This window comes from Camponotus vicinus, unplaced genomic scaffold, assembly GCF_025532165.1.
Source record: "Camponotus vicinus isolate PSW18456_S1 unplaced genomic scaffold, iyCamVici1.0 SCAF_4, whole genome shotgun sequence".
Taxonomy (NCBI): Eukaryota; Metazoa; Arthropoda; class Insecta; order Hymenoptera; family Formicidae; genus Camponotus; species Camponotus vicinus.
In genome coordinates, this window is record NW_028141976.1 from 24,122,956 (window position 1) to 24,140,554 (window position 17,599).

General features: G+C 36.0%; 3 protein-coding genes and 1 pseudogene across 7 annotated transcripts in view; 3 read left to right on the forward strand and 1 right to left on the reverse strand.

The window, feature by feature from the left end:
- LOC145969870 (uncharacterized) overlaps positions 1–8,757 on the forward strand; it is a 132,046-nt gene extending 123,289 nt beyond the window's left edge. For all 3 annotated transcript variants that reach the window (XM_083096165.1, XM_083096166.1, XM_083096167.1), the window contains 3 exons: positions 2,851–6,031; positions 6,260–6,735; positions 6,890–8,757. In XM_083096165.1, coding sequence (XP_082952291.1) covers positions 3,883–6,031; positions 6,260–6,690 — 2,580 coding nt within the window. In that variant the 5' untranslated portion in view covers positions 2,851–3,882 and the 3' untranslated portion in view covers positions 6,691–6,735; positions 6,890–8,757. The remainder of the gene's footprint in view (positions 1–2,850; positions 6,032–6,259; positions 6,736–6,889) is intronic.
- Positions 8,758–9,305: 548 nt separating this feature from the next.
- LOC145971171 (uncharacterized) lies at positions 9,306–11,772 on the forward strand (annotated as a pseudogene). The gene is made up of 4 exons (XR_014438790.1): positions 9,306–9,974; positions 10,097–10,419; positions 10,510–10,929; positions 11,003–11,772. The product of XR_014438790.1 is annotated as an uncharacterized LOC145971171 (transcript).
- A 410-nt stretch (positions 11,773–12,182) lies between these two features.
- On the forward strand, positions 12,183–14,760 carry LOC145971172 (uncharacterized). Of its 2 annotated transcripts, none has more exons than XM_083098552.1 (5): positions 12,183–12,447; positions 13,208–13,332; positions 13,462–13,785; positions 13,858–14,277; positions 14,349–14,760. In XM_083098552.1, the coding sequence occupies exons 1-5, from the start codon at positions 12,444–12,446 to the stop codon at positions 14,565–14,567; spliced, it is 1,092 nt and encodes a 363-aa protein (XP_082954678.1). In that variant the 5' UTR covers positions 12,183–12,443; the 3' UTR covers positions 14,568–14,760. The 2 variants fall into 2 exon arrangements, with proteins under 2 accessions (XP_082954678.1, XP_082954677.1); XM_083098551.1 differs by having other exon boundaries at positions 12,183–12,372; positions 12,494–13,332.
- Positions 14,761–14,894: 134 nt separating this feature from the next.
- Positions 14,895–16,599, reverse strand: LOC145971173 (uncharacterized). Its single transcript, XM_083098553.1, has 3 exons — positions 15,862–16,599; positions 15,631–15,743; positions 14,895–15,549 (listed from the first exon to the last, which is right to left on the reverse strand). Exons 1-3 carry the CDS (start codon positions 16,174–16,176, stop codon positions 15,384–15,386), a joined length of 594 nt encoding a protein of 197 aa, XP_082954679.1. The 5' UTR covers positions 16,177–16,599; the 3' UTR covers positions 14,895–15,383.
- Positions 16,600–17,599: the final 1,000 nt, after the last annotated feature.

The following is a 17,599-nucleotide window of genomic DNA, read 5'->3' on the forward strand; positions in this document are numbered from 1 at the left end:
AGAGGCAAATATTTTAAACTCGCTTTAAATCAGATCTATAATTATGATGTATAATTCGCGAGAGAATTCTTTTTATAATAAATATAATACAGAAAATTTGAAAAAGTAAAATATATATATAACAATATGTATATAAAATTATTAAAACAATTTCGAATTTTATCGGAAATTATAAGATCGTCTAAACCAAATTTTACTGATGAAGTAAAACTACGAAAAACAAGATTGAGCTGTTTTCAATAAGCTTTACACACGAGTTTGATAACTTTAATCACGTCGTTGGTTAAAGCTTTTTCCGCTGATGGAAATCGATGTTCGATCTAATGCTTAATTCACAGATAGACTATTATCCTGGCATGTGAATCTTGCAAACGTGTATCAAATATAATACCCCTTTATCCCGAACGATTTCAACGATTCTATGTCACGGAACTTGTAATTACGGAAACGGCCGGATGGTAGATATCGATATGAGATTTATGCGTCAAACTTATGTATGATGATTGTATAACACATATCAAAATATTGCAGAATTTCGTCGTTTCTTCTATCTATAAGTTTTTTTGAATGAAACTTGATTATTAATTTTAAAACTTTATCATTGATTTTTGATTGAGCAAAAACAATGATATAAATTACGGCATCAAAAGTTTAAATTAATTTTAAATTATAATTAAGTTTAAATTAATTTATAATTAAAAATGGAAAAACTGAAAAAGAAGATAAATTCTCATCACGGTAAAAATCTAACTAGAAAAGATGGATTATATTTATAATTTCCACGGCAAAAAATATTTTAATCATTTATAATTTGATATTTAAGAGAAAGAGAGACAGTAGTAAATTTTCGAATGCACAAAACAAGCAAACAATGTTTTAAACAATTTATTAATTAATAATTTTAAGACATGACATGTATTTAACTTGATTTAACGATTTATCTTAGATGTCAGAAGTTATATCCATTTTTGCTCGATAGAATCTTGATAGCGACAGTATTTGAAAACCAGGTTACACGTAAGGAGCAACATGCAACGAATATTTTAAGTTACGTCAGGTTTTAAAATATTCGTTGAAAAAGAGACAAATCGCTTCTCAGTCAATTATATATGTACCCACCTATCCATTTTTATCAATCGAAAAAAATATGCATTCTTCCTACGACGTTGAAAGCGTACATTTACATTTTGTCATACTTGATTCTGTGACATGACGTACTTTTTATTATTTGCAAAATGTCGCGAGATATTTCTGATCACTTGTGTAATATCGACTAGACAGAGTCAGATTAATCTCGTTATGGGATTATAGTATTATTACTTACAACTATTTACAGTAATTCTTGATCGTATGGGAGCTATAATTGTTTTATCACGAAGCTTTGTCTACAAAATATCAAGATATTTTCAATATTATCCCTAAAATAAGATAGATAATGAACAGTAAATAACATTCGAGAGATTTTGTTAGCTAGTTCAACTTCATGTAATTAATTCATCTTTTTAAAAAACTTTTGAACGCAGAATCAATTTTTACGCGATCAATTTTTTATATTGCGTAATTAAATAAAAGGAGTGTAGCAAATCGAAAAATATTTTCGAATATTATGTAAAATTTTTATTTAGATAAAGAGACAAATGTTTTTTTAATATATTGATAATAAAATTAAGATGAAAAATTATATAATTCAATCTTTTGTTTTGATTTATTAAAAATATATTTTTCAACAATAATAATATGATTTATTGCAATAATAAAATCATTATCATCATGTTATAGATTAAATCTCTGCAGATTAGGGGCGATTCAATCATTCGCGCAAACACGTTCGTCCAATTTTATTTAAATTCGTTTCGAAATAGTTTACCTTATTAAGAATATTTTTTCGTTTTGAGCGGTATATCGCGCATCGCACAACCATCTACGATCGCTACGCTGACCGGATGATCGAAAATCGAGTCTCACACGGTTCGGAAGGGAACTATGAGAGATGTCCCCGTTATTAAGTTTCGTTTCGCGAAACGAGATATCTTGTATGATAGCCGGGAAGAAATCGATAGCCTCTCCCCTACCTTCTATCATGACTCATTCACGTGTTCCGTCTTACCTGACTAATCAATTTCCTGACTGTGCACATATCGCGTATAAGGTCGGGACGATCGTTTTGTAAGACTTCTTTCGTTGTCTAAGGTATCTCCGAAATATAGATCCAGTCCATTGGATCGTTTTACGATCAATTACTGCCGGCGAATTGTTGTCTCGCGATGGTCGATATTAGACTTAATTAACTTAATAACGATAAATAGTAGTATTTATGAATAACTCAATTATACGATCCCCCGCGCGAACTTGCTCGTTTACATATTCCTGCGGGCTAATAATATTAATAACGAATAAATTAATGATGCGTAACGGATATTGTGCATTTGCGGACGACGTACACTTTATTTTTATTCGTTTACGATTAATTGATTAATTGCACGGTGAAAGCGTAATCAGGAACGCAAACAACAGCAGTTGTGGCAGTATAACTCGTTGGAAACAAAACATCTGAGGCTACCCTTTTTTCTCGCAATTTATTTTGATAAAATACATCAGAAGTATTTGGATATTAATTTTTTTTAATAATTATTTTTCACAATTTTTTAAATTTTCTCTCTCATTAGCAAGTATAAATGAAAAATTATTTGGAAGCGACTTTAAAGAAATTTATGAGAAATTTTTGTTCTTATTATATAATTTAATCTTATAATATCTCTCTTCCTCTCTATCCTCTTATTTATCTAGAATAAGGATCACATTTATTTTCTCTACTCGTTTTTTTGAACTGACGACATATTTTTTTCGCAGGTGCTTGGCATAGCATCGTGAAGAGACCCGAGGAGCAACGCATGACTGCAGCGAGCACGCTCGCATCCTAATTAAAGAAATGGATACGGTAATTACGAGACCACGCCAGCGACCAGGCATACAGGCTAATTCGGCGCGTTAAATGCTCCCCCGGGGATCCACGTTCCGGCCGAGGCTCTCGCGGATCTGGGATGGCTTCTGGGAGCAGAAGCGGCAGTAGCAACAGCGATATCGGATCAAACTCAGTTAACAAGCCTGTGTCATCGCCGTATTGATTGCGCAAGTAGATAGATTTTAAATCGAGTCAACCGCGCGGAAACAACGAAGTTAGCACGACAAAATAATCCGGTGGGGCTATTAGATCGTGTATCCCGACCGTGTATATAATGAAATCACGTGGAACGGTAGTGGACCGAAGATGATGGATGCTACGAAGAAGAAATTGAATCCTATTTTACACATCGCCTAATCATCCGACACATCGCAGAGTTATCAAGAATTATCTTTATTTAACCTGATACGAGGCCTCAAAGATGTAGATACGAGTAGTTACAAAGAAGACGCTGTTGACCCCACCCTTCTCTCATTTTCAAAATCTTTTGTGTACATCGCAAATATCAACGATATCCAGAAAGGGAAGAGATCAATCGCGAAAAAGCGCTGCCAGGCTATAAGATATAAAAATACAATCGCGATATATCTCAACATTGGAGGAAAACGCACCGGATGTCGCAGTCAAAGAAAACGACACGGTGAGAGAAGATTAACAAACAGCCAGCGTTTTCAAGAATGTGACGTGACAAGATTCTCCGTGAGTGGAAATTAGTATCCTTGAACAGAAGAACTGTAGAAGAAATAAAGAAAAGGACATTGGCAAAGGCACGTTTTGACCAAGTGTCCTTACGATTTTCGTCGTCGTCGTCCTTGTCGTGAAGCGGCAAAGTTGATCCTGTGTTATGGAATGAATCGATGCCCAGATAGGGTGTCTAAGTGTTCACAAGCATCCCCCTCGACACGGTTCGGTCGAGCATTATGACCCCGATGATGCGATCGCTCCTGCTATTCGTCCTGATGGCCGTACAGTCCTGCTCGACTGTCTGCTCGGCGAGCGGTGACGGCGGACCCAACAGCCCGATCTTTAATTTAGACCACACCGCTCTGGAGAAGAACCTGGCGGCGATCTTCAACAAGGTAGCGCACAGCTCTGCGACTACGAAACGCAGTGTGCCGGCGTATGATGCCCAGGTGTCGGCCAGTACGACGTTGTCCACAGTGCCGTCGCCGTTGACCACCAGTACGACTACCAGCACCACTACGGCTAGTCCGTCGATACCCGCAATCAAGTACCCGGCGGTACCACGGGCCACAGCCTCGCCCATCCTCCGAGATCTTCCGTCGTACGCGCCTCCCTCCAGAGCACTCTTTACACCGCCCCTGCCGCCAGAGTACCTGCATCCATTCGCCGACAAACCCACGCTACGCGGCACCAACTCGGACGTGTACACCGGCAACAGGAGGCCGGTGCCGCCGCCTAGTTTGACACCGGCACACGAACGGATACCCATCCGACCGCCGGATCTACCTCAGAGTCCCTCTCAAGTGCCAGAGAGGCATCATTCCCATTCGAGAAATAAACCGGTGAATGTGCCCGACGGCAGAGGGGAACAAAGGCCCGCGGAATCCGGTGAAACTGATCGACGAAACAGCACCAATGACTCCTCCTCATTCGTGACTCTTCATTACCCCAGTATTTCGAGGATCTTGTCCGGCAGCAATGGCAGAAAACAGGATATCCCCGATATATTGTTAAAACCTCTAGCCACGAAAAGTCCGCTGGTGCCAAACATACCGCCTGCTCCGACGACTGAGAGAACTACGTCAGCACAGAGCACCATCACATCCGGCAGTACTGCAGATCCTTCGAGAACCGCCGTCACCCAACCGACCATCTTTAACCTACCAAATACCGGTCGGCAGGACGACGACAGCTATCATCATGGGCTGAAAAACGAACATGAGGATAGTATCGAAATAGTGGACACGGAGAGACTACCGTATCCGCAGGCGCAGCCACCGGCACCGACGTCAAAGCGACCAACTAATACCGACGACGATGACGAGCGTCTGGTGCCGCATGTTGACACGCATTCGCTCGAGTCCACGTGGCGGATCGCTTGGTCGCTGCACGTGTACGTTGCGGCTATTATGTTCACGCTAATGGCTCTGTATTCTATCTACAAGATCGTGCGCTTCAACGAAGCGACGAATCTGCTCACCCAATCATATTTCCTGGCTGTTCATCTACTGCTGACTACCGTTTGCACTCTGAGGTGCTTTCATCTTTTCTACGACGCTTATAATCTCGGACATTCGCTGCCGGAGCCATTGTCCAGGGTACTAATGTATCTGCCGGCGCCGCTCTTATCCACGGCCTTCGCTACTCTGGTGCTATATCTCGCTCGGTGTTCGGAGGCGCCTTCACTCAACAACAGCATCCTCTCGCCTACCACGCTCGTACTCTCGTCCGTAGTGCATATTGTGCTATGCGTGTCTCTTCATGTGTCCACGCACGTGCTCGGTTATCAGGACGAAGCGCGAATTCTACCGCTCATTTGTCAATGTATTTATATAATTGTCTGCGTTACGCTGGGCCTATGCTACATGTACGTATACCGCGTGGTGCGCTCACAGATCCACGTGGCCAGCAATAAGGCAGCCGGCGCGAATCACATGATGGGTGCCGATCCTACCACAGTGGCGCTCAGCACTGCCATTACCACCACGATCGCCACTGCTCTGCTGTTCATTCTCATGGGTTTTGTGCAGCTCTATGGCATATTCGGTGTCCAGGAACGTCCGCAACCATATCCATGGCTCTGGTGGGGCTGGCAGTTTTCAGTCAGACTGCTGGAGCTTTGCGTCTGCGGTCTTCTGGCCTGGGTCGCCAGTCTATCTCAGTATCCCCTGCGCGAGAAACAAATGCAACAACACTCAGTGCATTCGGGTTTCGCGTTGTTTCCTTGCGGCAGTTCCACTTCCACGGAGAATATGGACGATGTGCTTTATCCTGCTATATGTAGTACCAATCAAGCGATTCAGAATTACACTATGAGAACGGGAAAACAGGTTTACGATGACAGTTTTCCATTGAATACTCTGCCCGAGCACTTGAACATATCAGGTAATGTGAAAAATTGTATACATATATATCTTCCTCGTATATTTCTCACTAAGAATCTCCTTATGCGCACGAAATAATTTAATTTTTATTTTTTTGATTTAAAAACAAATTAATATCTTCATTAATATTTTGTCAATTATTTAAACTAGCATCTAATTGTTTAAGCTAGTGTCGAGATTAATATTTACAGAATTCAGAAACTAATGTTTATTTGTGTGTTGCATATAGGTACCTTCGAGAGACATTCCATCCGCAAGTCAGGTACAATGGGGCACTTTCCTCACGAAGGTCGAGGTTCCTTAAGTCGTCATGGTAACGGCATACAAACCCTAAGGAATTCTGAGACTCGCGGCAGGCATACGCCCGTGCAAGGCCTACATGAACAAGCTCCGACCAGCGGCTCGACGATGCTAGTCGCCGAAGACGGCTTCGTTAGGTTCCGGAGTCTTGGTGCAGAGGAGGACGAGTTGTCCGATACGCAGAGCATAGTCGGCACTCATGGTAGGGGAAGCTCGCTCGCCGGTAGCGTCAGGTACAATGCGAGGCATTCGACGGTACAGCATCAACATCCCCATCAACATCCCCATCAGCACTCGCTGCAGCACTCGCATCCGAGTCAGCATCAGCAAACTCACCATCAACTTTACAACAACACGTAAAGGCTGTGCCAATGCGATGACTGAAACGTGATTTTTGTTAACTCGGTAGGTAAAACAGAAAATAAAATCACAATATTACTTTTGATATGATTAATTTGTGTCGTATTTTTGTCTGGTACATTATCCTTTTTTTAATTATAACTTATTTGAAATTTATTTTTATCTTTATGACTCTAATATAATCCTATTATTGTTGCAGACGAACGAAATCGTCGTCAATGAAGTATATAGGATATATTGACATGAATCGCGGGAATCGTCGCCCTCGCAAACCTCGGTCTAAACTCAAAAACTAATTTTATCTCATACTCTATGTAAGATATGTCCTGTGTATAGACAACCTAATGCCATTCCCGCTCTCCCGCTTCGCATCGACGTCTGAGCCAAGCCTCTGCCGTACGATACTTGTATACATATTTATTTTGATCCTCGATAAGCGAGTAAAAGTATACGGCGAACTCGTTGGGGTTCCTCTACCTGTATGTGGGTAGTTCAGGGTATATCGAAACTTGATCTTATATTAGGCACTTGGTACTTATTAAGATTCATGTGATTGAAGAAAAAAAAATAAATAATGTGTCTCACTGAAATATGTAGGGAAACGCGCTTCTCTCTCGGTTTTACGTTCACTGTTAGTACCGAAGATGGGCTGTGGAACGTATTGGAGAAAATACAAACGATTTCAAATCGATTTTTTAACATTGTCATAATGTATTTTAATGTATTATTAATTATTCGCTATCGCGTGACTAGAAAAGTTCTTGAACGTTGTATTGTCCCGACAATTTTTACAATCGTACAGGCTCATTGTTTTACATAGTCGTATGTGCGTTAAAGCGCTCCAAGTCACCTGTTTAATCGGTACTTATGCTTTTTTGAATGAAACTTCTTAAATAAATATGATATAAAATCAGCTTTGCGACCAACAGGAGGTATATTTTTTACAAAAAAAAAATTACACGCGAGGTCCAAACACAACTGGAGAAAACAATTGCGATTCTCATTCAGGTATTCCGAGATTAGGAGATGTGATTATGTCAAGCTAAAAGCGATGTTTGTACAGTCGACGATAATTTATCACTCAGTCCAATTGTACGATTTAGTTAGCGGCTAAGACACTAGATTAAGAATTGCGGATTACACGTTAAGTTTAGTCATTAAGAGAGAGAAAGGGAGAGAGAGAAAGAAAGAGAAAAAGAATTAGACGAGTCGCGACTAATGTCAACAGATTTACACTTAATAAATCGAAAGGGAATAAGAAAGAAGGCATAAAAGAATACTATTACCGATATAGAATAGATGACATAAGTGCGATTTAACGTCACACATACACACAGGCCAGCATTTTACTTTTTATTTCTCAGATTCTAAGGTACAAAATAGTACTTTTTACCTTTTACTCCGTATATCGATAGGTTTAAGCGGTCGCAGTGTATATGTTTATATATGGACATTGTAAATAAGGTATACGGGCTCGTCGTGAACGAATCTACTGTTATGGTGGAATCTACGGCTAGATTCCATTTAACGCGTTGGAATCTACACAATTCTCGGTTGTAAATGCACACACAAGACTTGTATTTTAATTTATCTCAGAAGCTGTATTTATTATGTGAAACATTCCACAACAAGTGATCAGTATGAGTGCGCGATCGATTTGTGTGGGATTTTATTGCAATTATAAATTTCTCTAGGCGCTAAAACGAAACGGAACAAATGTAAATAAAAGCTTTTTTGCGAAAAAAAAGTTTTATGTTTATCTTTTAAACGAAATTTCAGCCGTTCACGCGCATCGAACATCTGTAAAAAAAATATCGTTTTTATATTTTTATAACAAATGGACTTTTAGTTGAAATATCTTTACAGATTGTTGTTTACAATATTATTAATTTATCTGGATAATATTTATAGATAAATTCTGGATAATATTTATAGATAAATTTTACAAGAATGCTATCTGTGTTTAGAAATCACATATACTATGCAAAAGGTTCCGAATTTAGGTTTTCTAAACAAATTTTACGTTGTAATATATATAAATATAATCTCGTGTCATAGTTACATGCATATTAGAATTTCATTTTATTTTACATTTCATTCCTTTTACTTTGTATTTTTTCCCACTTTTATTCTTTACATTTATCTTTATATGTTTTAAATACTGGACAACGAATACGTGGTATTGTGAAATTTTCAAAATAAACAAATCAAATTCTAATTCTGATTTCTGAAATTTAAATTTGATTTCCGTTATTTTGTTATTTTGAAAAGTTTTTAACGATAAAAACTTAAAATTATTTTAAAATAATGAGTTATTAATAAAAATTAATATAAAAAGTGTTAATTAAATTCTATTTTGATAAGTTGTATATTAAATATTTTTCCTTCTCGAAGAATTCTAATATTTGCATTCAATGAAGTATCACAAATGCACGTCTTTATTCTCTGTTTTACTGTGCAAACAGCCTACATATTTTATAGAGGCGTGCAAATCTGCTCTCACTCCCGCTCGTTCCCGACAGCGAGACTGGATTCTCGACACTCAGATTATCGGGAGCGCTGTTATCGAGAATAGAGGCTCGAGAACGAGCGAGTCCCGAGTCTCGATGCTCTATTAGACGGAGTGGGGGTAGATTCTCGAGCCTCTATTCTCGATAACAGCGCTCCCGATAATCTGAATCTCGAGAATCCAGTCTCGCTATCGAGAACGAGCCGGGAGTGAGAGCAGATTTGCACGTCTCTAATATTTTATCATTTTGATAAAGCGAGAAATTTTTATCACTTGATAAGATATATAAACCATAGTCACTGCATTATTCATGCTATTAATGCATTTGATGCTAGTTTGTTAATTTAAAATATCGATTTGCGTATTTTTATTTATAAATATATAATTTATAATAAATATATATTAATGAATTTCTCATGAACACGGCTGTTTGTAATATTGAAAAGAAACTATGAATCAGAATATGAAAAAGTGCATTAACTTGAGTGACATAAATAACAAGTTTACGGAAGAAGTGTTAACAAATATTCTTTTTAAAACGTGTAATAGAAAAGATGTACAATTAACAGATTGGAATTTTAATGAGGGATCTGCTAAAGGAGACAATTATTTATCTAATGTTTATAAGGGCAAAGTGAATGGTATTATCAGTGGTAATCCAAAGCAACATGTGCAAGTGAATATCATTGTAAAGTCAATGCCAAAAAATCCTGGCACAAGAAAGACACTCAGATGTGCAGACTTTTTCCGTAATGAAATTGCTTTCTATACAAAGGCAAGACTCATACTACTTTTTCTTTTTTAGATTTATACATGCATATATTATTTATTTAAAAGAAATTATATTATCTATATGTGTAAAAGACCAGAAATATTCTTTATTCATTTATTTTGCAGGTTGTTTCTAAATTTGAAAACTTTTTAACAAACAAAGGACAGAACGATCTGTTATGTATACCACTTATATAATCTCTTTCATAGATAATGAAAATGATTTTCTAATCTTGGAAGATGCCTCTTGCTTAGGATTTCGTGGAGCATCACGACAAAACTGCTTAGACTGGACAGAATGTATAGCAATCTTGAAGACATTGGCTAAATTTCATGCAATTTCATTTGCATACAAGGATCAAAAGAAAGAAGAGTTTATAAAAATTACAGATTCTTTAGAAGAAACTTTCTTTGGCAGTAACCACTGGGACTGGTACAAAAATTATCATGTAAATAATGGGAAATATTATAAATTTTTTTCAAGCCTCTTAAAACTTTTCTCTTAAGAATATATAAAGCATTTTTTCCTTCTTTCACAGAAAAAGATACAAGATATAATTAAGCATGCATTAGCCACTGAATATCCCAACAGTGAAGCTGAGAAAAAGTACAATTCTTACGAATTTGGTGCTCTTTTCAACAAATGCAGAGAATTATGCGAGAGAAGACACGCACTTACATCTGTTGTAATTGAGGGTGATTGTTGGGCTCCAAATTTTTTAATCCGGGATATTGGTCAAAATCAAAAGGAAGCATTAATGCTTGATTTTCAGCTTACACGTTGCGCTAGTCCTATCTTGGACTTATCATTCCTAATTTATTCTTGCACTCTAAAATCATTTCGTGATCAGTACTTTGATGATATGTTAAAAAGCTATTATTCGGAATTAAACAATGCTATTAAATTACTTGGATCTGATCCAGATAAAATTTATCCATGGGACTTATTCATGCAGGAGGTAAAATATTCATTTTTAAAAATTGTTGCTTTAAGCAAATGAAGATGGTTAATGTTTATATTTATAATTTCAGGTAAAGGAGCAATTTATTTTTGGTGTATTCACTGCACTTGAAGCTATTCCACTAGGCTTAATAGATATACCTGAATCATTTAACATAAATACTGCTATTCAGGGTAATGAGGCAATCGATATTGGTGAAATATCATTACTCCATCCTATTGAAACAACAAGTGGAAGACAAAGATTGGCAGATGTGATAGTACATGCTTTTGAACAAGGATACATATAATATTAATTTATATAAAATTACTTATTGATAAATAATATTAAACATCTATATAATATAAGTGTTATATAATTTGATTTTTTACACTTAATTTATTGAAAGTAATAAAAAACACTTATCAAACTTTCATGTTCAAAGATTTCCAAAGAATCCTTTGACAATATAAATTTCATTGATTAATAGTTAATTTTCTTTGGTGGAATTTTATCATGGTTTTCCTACATTTATTTTAAATTGACAAAAGTTATACATTGTTTTTTTTTTGTTGTATCATACACAGTTGTATAATATACGGAGTCATATGGGAAACAATGTTCGCAGTGTATTTTGGTGGATAAGCTTGAATGGATTCTTTGTTCATTTTGAAATTTATTTTTTAATAAAAAACACTATTTGTCATGTTTTCAATATTTAATATATTACTTTTCCCCTTATATATGTATAATAAATCCTTCAAACATAACTTTATAAAGTATTTACTTAAAATAAGGGATAAAATTTTGCCTTGTACTCTTCAAAGATTAATTCCAATAAAGTTGATAGATTTTCTACGATTTATTTGATGTCATTTTTCACAAACATTTATCAGCAGATTAATTATACGAATGTAAAAGATCTCAACACAAGAAGAATCAATAAAAAAGAACCGGTTGTGTTGATTAGCAAATATTTACGTAACAAGTAATTGTCTCAATAACAACTATAAAAAGAATTGAACTGAACAGCGAAGAAAAGTTAGACGGATCGATACGTTTGTCATTTCTGCAATTATTATTTCTACGTTAATTATTATGTAACAATCAACAGTAATATATCAGTATCAATACATCAACAGTTCTTTTTCTTCTATTGATTTTATAATCAACGATTTTTCCCATTTTTTTGTGGAGACAAAATAATAAATCAAATTATCTCACTTAAGAATATTAATCTTATCTTTCAGGTATGTCACATAATCTTTCTGACCTCACCGTATCAATCTAATCATACTAAAGGTTATGTTTTTACTTAACAAATTGATAAGCATTCACGAGATATCGATAAAAACTTGCGCGCGTATTTTACAATGCAAGTTGCGAAGACAGAAATATGAGCGTGATTGTGACTTGTGGCCTTCCAACTAATCGTCCCAATTTATTTTCCCTTCTCCATCTGTGAGTAGCGATTCTCGATAAGAGAAGCAGCTCTTTCATAGTGGAAAATTCCACTCGATCGTGGCAAGTGCATGCGTAAGGATCGTTTACATGTGAAAATTACGTATTTACTTTTTTGCAGTAATCATAGATAGGCATTTATGTGGAACATAAGATTAATAAGATAAGCGTCTTTTTTCTCTGGCGAGAAAAACGTATTCGATCAACGAAGAACAAGTACAACTTGCAGATATACATATGTCAAGTGCGAATGTTTTGCATATGAAACGTGTCGTATCAAGCTTTGTAAAAAAAAAAGATTAAATTCCCAGAAATGATAAGGAACTTATCATAAATCATAGATCTTATCATAAGAAAGGGAGAAGAGAATTAAATCACGTTCAAGATAACAGTTGTATAAACTATAGGAATTTCATCTTTCCTTGAGTATTATTTCAGTGTCGTTCTCTTAGTTATGCCCATTAAATATCACAAACGTAGATTGTAATAAGTGAACACATTAGTATAAATGCATTGTTAGAAATCTTCATATTAATATAAATAGTGTATTAAACCCTAAAAGCATCAGTATTTCTTTTCAAAGTATTATTGTATAAATTTCATATCAAGTAGTTTCTTGAAAAGATCTAGAAAAAAATCATGAGTCAAAGTAAGAATCGCATTAATTTGAATGAGGTGAGTGACAAGTTTACGGAAGAGCTGCTGACAGACATTCTCTGTAAGGAATTTAATGGGAAAAAAGTACAACTGACAGATTGGGATTTTGGTGAAGGATTTGCTAAAGGTGACAGCTATTTGTCAATTGTCAATAAGGGTAAAATATATGGTATTATAGATGGTGATCCACAACAACATGTACAAGTTAATTTTGTCGTCAAGTCGATTCCAAAGAACATTGGCAGAAGAAAGACTTTTAGAAGTGCAGAATTTTTCCACAATGAAATCATATTTTATACAAAAGTAAGAATATATAACTTACTTTTCTTAGTAATAAAAAATATATATATTATTGAAAAAATAGCATTATATAATCAATGAATAAATTTCTTTATTAATATTTTAATCTCAAACACTTGCTATGTTTTATAGATTGTCCCCAAATTTGAGAAATTTCTAGCAGACAAAGGACAAAGCAATCTATTGCGTATACCACGTCACTTGATTTCTTATACAGATGGTAAAAATGATTTTATTGTCTTGGAGGATGTTTCTCCCCTAGGATTTGGACCTGCATCCAGACAAAACTGCGTGGATTGGACAGAATGTACAGTGATGTTAAAAGCATTAGCAAAATTTCATGCAATCTCGTTTGCATATAGAGATCAGAAGAAAGAGGAATTTACAAAACTTGCAAGTAATTTAAATGAAACTTACTTTGGTAATCATAACTGGAACTGGTATCAAAGATTTCATGTAAGTAATATTATTACATTGTATAATTTAATATGATTTAATTATTATTAAAGCAGTTTTCTTTTTATATAGGAAAAACTTGTGGGTATAGCTAAACATGCGTTAGCTATTGAATATCCAAACAGTAAAGCTGAGAAGCAATTTAATTCCTATGAATTAGGTGAATTGTACCAGAAGTGCAACAAATGCTGTGAGAAGAAAGACGCCCCTACGTCTGTTATATCCGCAGGTGATTGTTGGGCTCCAAACTTTCTTGTCCGAGACATCGGGCAAGATCAAAAGGAAGCGTTATTGCTCGACTTTCAACTTGCGCGTTGCGGTAATCCTATCATGGATTTATCGTTCTTAGTTTATTCGTGCACTTTGAAATCATTTCGCGATCAGTATTTCGATGATATATTGAAAACTTATCATTCCGAATTGAGCAATGCTATTAAATCTCTTGGATCTGATCCAGAAAAAATTTATCCATGGGATTTATTTATGAAAGAGGTAAAATGTCTATTTCCTATTTAAAATTTTAAATAAGAAGCAAAAGTGATATATTAATCGATAAATTGCAGGTGAAGGAATTCTTTATTGTTGGACTAGTATTTTCACTTGAAGCAATTCCATTTTGCCTATTGGATCCATCTGAAGCATTCAATTTAGATGATATCATTAAGAATGATGAGGCTGTGAATATTTCTGATGTATGGACAATATCTAATATTAAAACGTCAATTGGAAGACAAAGATTGGCAGATGTAATAGTTCATGCTGTTGAACATGGATATCTATGATAAATTTATAGATGAATAATTCTTATGTATTTTTATAGAATATTATATAAACAGCATGAATATATATATACTCTTAATAAAACAATGATACATTATTAGAAAATTATTATTAAATTTTATTCTAATAATAATAATAATATAATAATTTATCTTTGATTATTCAAAATATATATCTTATTAGCAAAATATTTAATCAGTTTTTTTTCAATTTTACCTTTATATTTTTCCAATAGAGATGTATTTCAAAGTAATATTTACGCATATTTGGAATAAAGTTTTGTACATAATTTTTATTAATGTGTAGTATTAAAGAAAATAGAGACAATCTGTATTTGTATAATTTTAATTATATAACAACGTAGATTAATTAAAATATAATCTGTATAAGAGTAGAGATATAGCCACCTGATAACTCTTTCATTAACTCGCAGATGAGAGATATGTATCTAAAATTTTACATTATCACATAGCATTATAATAGGGTGGAGAATATTGATAGAAATATCTTGGATTTCTTTTCTTTCTTGTTAGGAAAAGTACATCTATTGCTGACAAGCATAATATGTCAATGATAAGTGCATCACAGATGCATATTTGATAATAATCTTGTTGCACAAAGCAAATTTTATTTTATTCAAAATGCTGAAAAGTGTCTTAAAGAGTTGCCTCCGAACTCTGATAGTCCTCCTCTTGTGTACTTACCTCAATGGATCACGAATTATTCAGATATTACTAAGATTGTGGTGTCTCAAGAGCAACATTACACAGTATGATATATAAAATAGCACAATGGTGTAGTTCTTTACGCGAAAACTTTTACGCGTTTTGATGCTGAATGCTGCTCGTCACGACGTTGCTCGCATCGAAAACAGTTGTATCTTCATCATCTTCCTCCTCCAATGGCAACGGTCGCATCTCGACATCCTGCCTGTGCGTGAGGACACCATACTTTCGAACTAGCTGGGCTCGCGTTTTACTTAACCTGCCAATAACAACCAGTTCAACTTCCAAACTGGAGACTGACCAATGTATCATCCTTCTTAGTAAATCCATCTAAACTCACCTAAAGCTACGGAACACGATGTAGGCCATGACAAGGATGCTTAGTCCTACAAAGACCAAGAAACCGCGTACGAGTGCACCAGCATTGAAGGTCGCATGGTCCTCGCTGGATGTCTACATCAAGATACGTCAAGTCATCAGTGATAAACAGAGATAAATTGCGAAGATTACTCACGAGACAAGGAAATTTTCATGACTAGACGATCCTTATCTCTGATACGAAGATACCAACCTCATTGTTCGCGATGTGCGTTTTATTCGCGTTGACGTCCGGCGACGGCTTTAAGGTTATATTGTCGTGCGTCTTACTGCCATCGGTCGCCGGCTTCTTCGCGTCGGAGGACGACCCGGTCGCGCTCTGTTGAATCCGCGCGGGCGGCTCGTCGACCTTCTTACTGGCTTCCACGTTGACGAGAGGAACATTCTTATCCACGGTCGCCGCGTCTCTCCTCTCCCGGAAACTCCCGTCGCAGATCGCCGTCTGTGCCAGCAGGAAGATGAGCAGGAATACGAAAAACTTCATCTTCTGGATCTTCGAGCGCGTCATCGTGCCGTGTCATTTAAACGACGACGACGACGATGATGATTTTTCTTCCCTTTACGACGTGACAACACGACGCTTCAGCGCGATCTCCATGTCGTCCGCCGCCCGGCGTACACAACTAGACGTGCTCGCTCTGTCACGCTTCCTCGCGAATCACACCAGCTGTTTCCACGCGAGGCGGCCTTCGATGACAGTTCCGTGTCATTCTCGCACGACGCCCTGCGCTCGCACGTGTGTCCCGCGTTAAGGTTCCTCCACACCTGTCAGATGCTACCGTGGAGCGCGTCACCGCACGGATGACAATACACGGCTCGTGTTGTCTCGTTATCGCGATATGTAAATTAATACGATAACGTATCAGATGCGTGTACGCATCTTTATGCGTAAAATTACGCGGAGAGATGAAAGACACCTCGCATTTCCACATGTCTGGGATCTTGTTTTTTCTTTCGCGTAATTAATAGGTGATTACTCATATATTATATAGATCGATAATAATTATAATAGTTATATAGATTGTTAATAAGATGTTATCGTCAGATTATCGATTTATATTTGATCGCTTCAACGTAAATGATGGCTGCGAATGAGAAGGAATGTCAATTTACGATAAGCTGCAGTTTACGTGCAATAATAATCTCGAAAAGTCCTCAAAGTTATTAGGAGAATATATTGTGGCAAGAAGTAAACCGAAGCGACTTGCGGATTTAAATTTCACGATTAAATTTAAGGAAATTAAAACAACATGAATTGAAGAAAATTATGCGAATACCTCCTGCAATCATGTTTTTTTAATATTAAGAGATTAGCCGCAAAGTTGGTGAAATTTAGATATTCGTGAAAAGATAATCTTTTTCAATTTGTGTTTTCTTAATCACAGCTAAGATCCCCGAACAAGAGAAAAACAAAACTTGTACTCCTCTAATATCACAATTTAATAGAAAAATTTAAATCAGATTTCTTGCTTTAGCCCTTGCCTTTTATCGAAATACATTTTCTTAACAACTTTTTCAAGTATTAAAAGACGCGTATGTTTTACTGCACGTGAAGTATACCGATAATATTTACTGGTGAATTATTGAGAGCAAAAAATATAAATTAAACACACTTAAATATACTTCACGATTAATTTTACTCTAATTGATTCGGAGTAACGATTTCGATAAAAATCTGGCTTTTTTTCAATTTTTCAAAAAAAATCAATTGCCTGATAATTTTCTTAAAGACTTTATACTTCTGAAAACATGTCATTTTTCAAGTTTCGCAATATAATATTTAAATTACTCGATGTATTTTTTTTCTCACAGAGAGGAAGAGAGAGAGAGAGAATGCCCTGATCTCGAACATTTTTTTATTTTGCGATAGATCTTTTAAAAGGAAATACCACGGGTTAATCGAGGTAAGAGAAGCCGACCGTGTCACACAC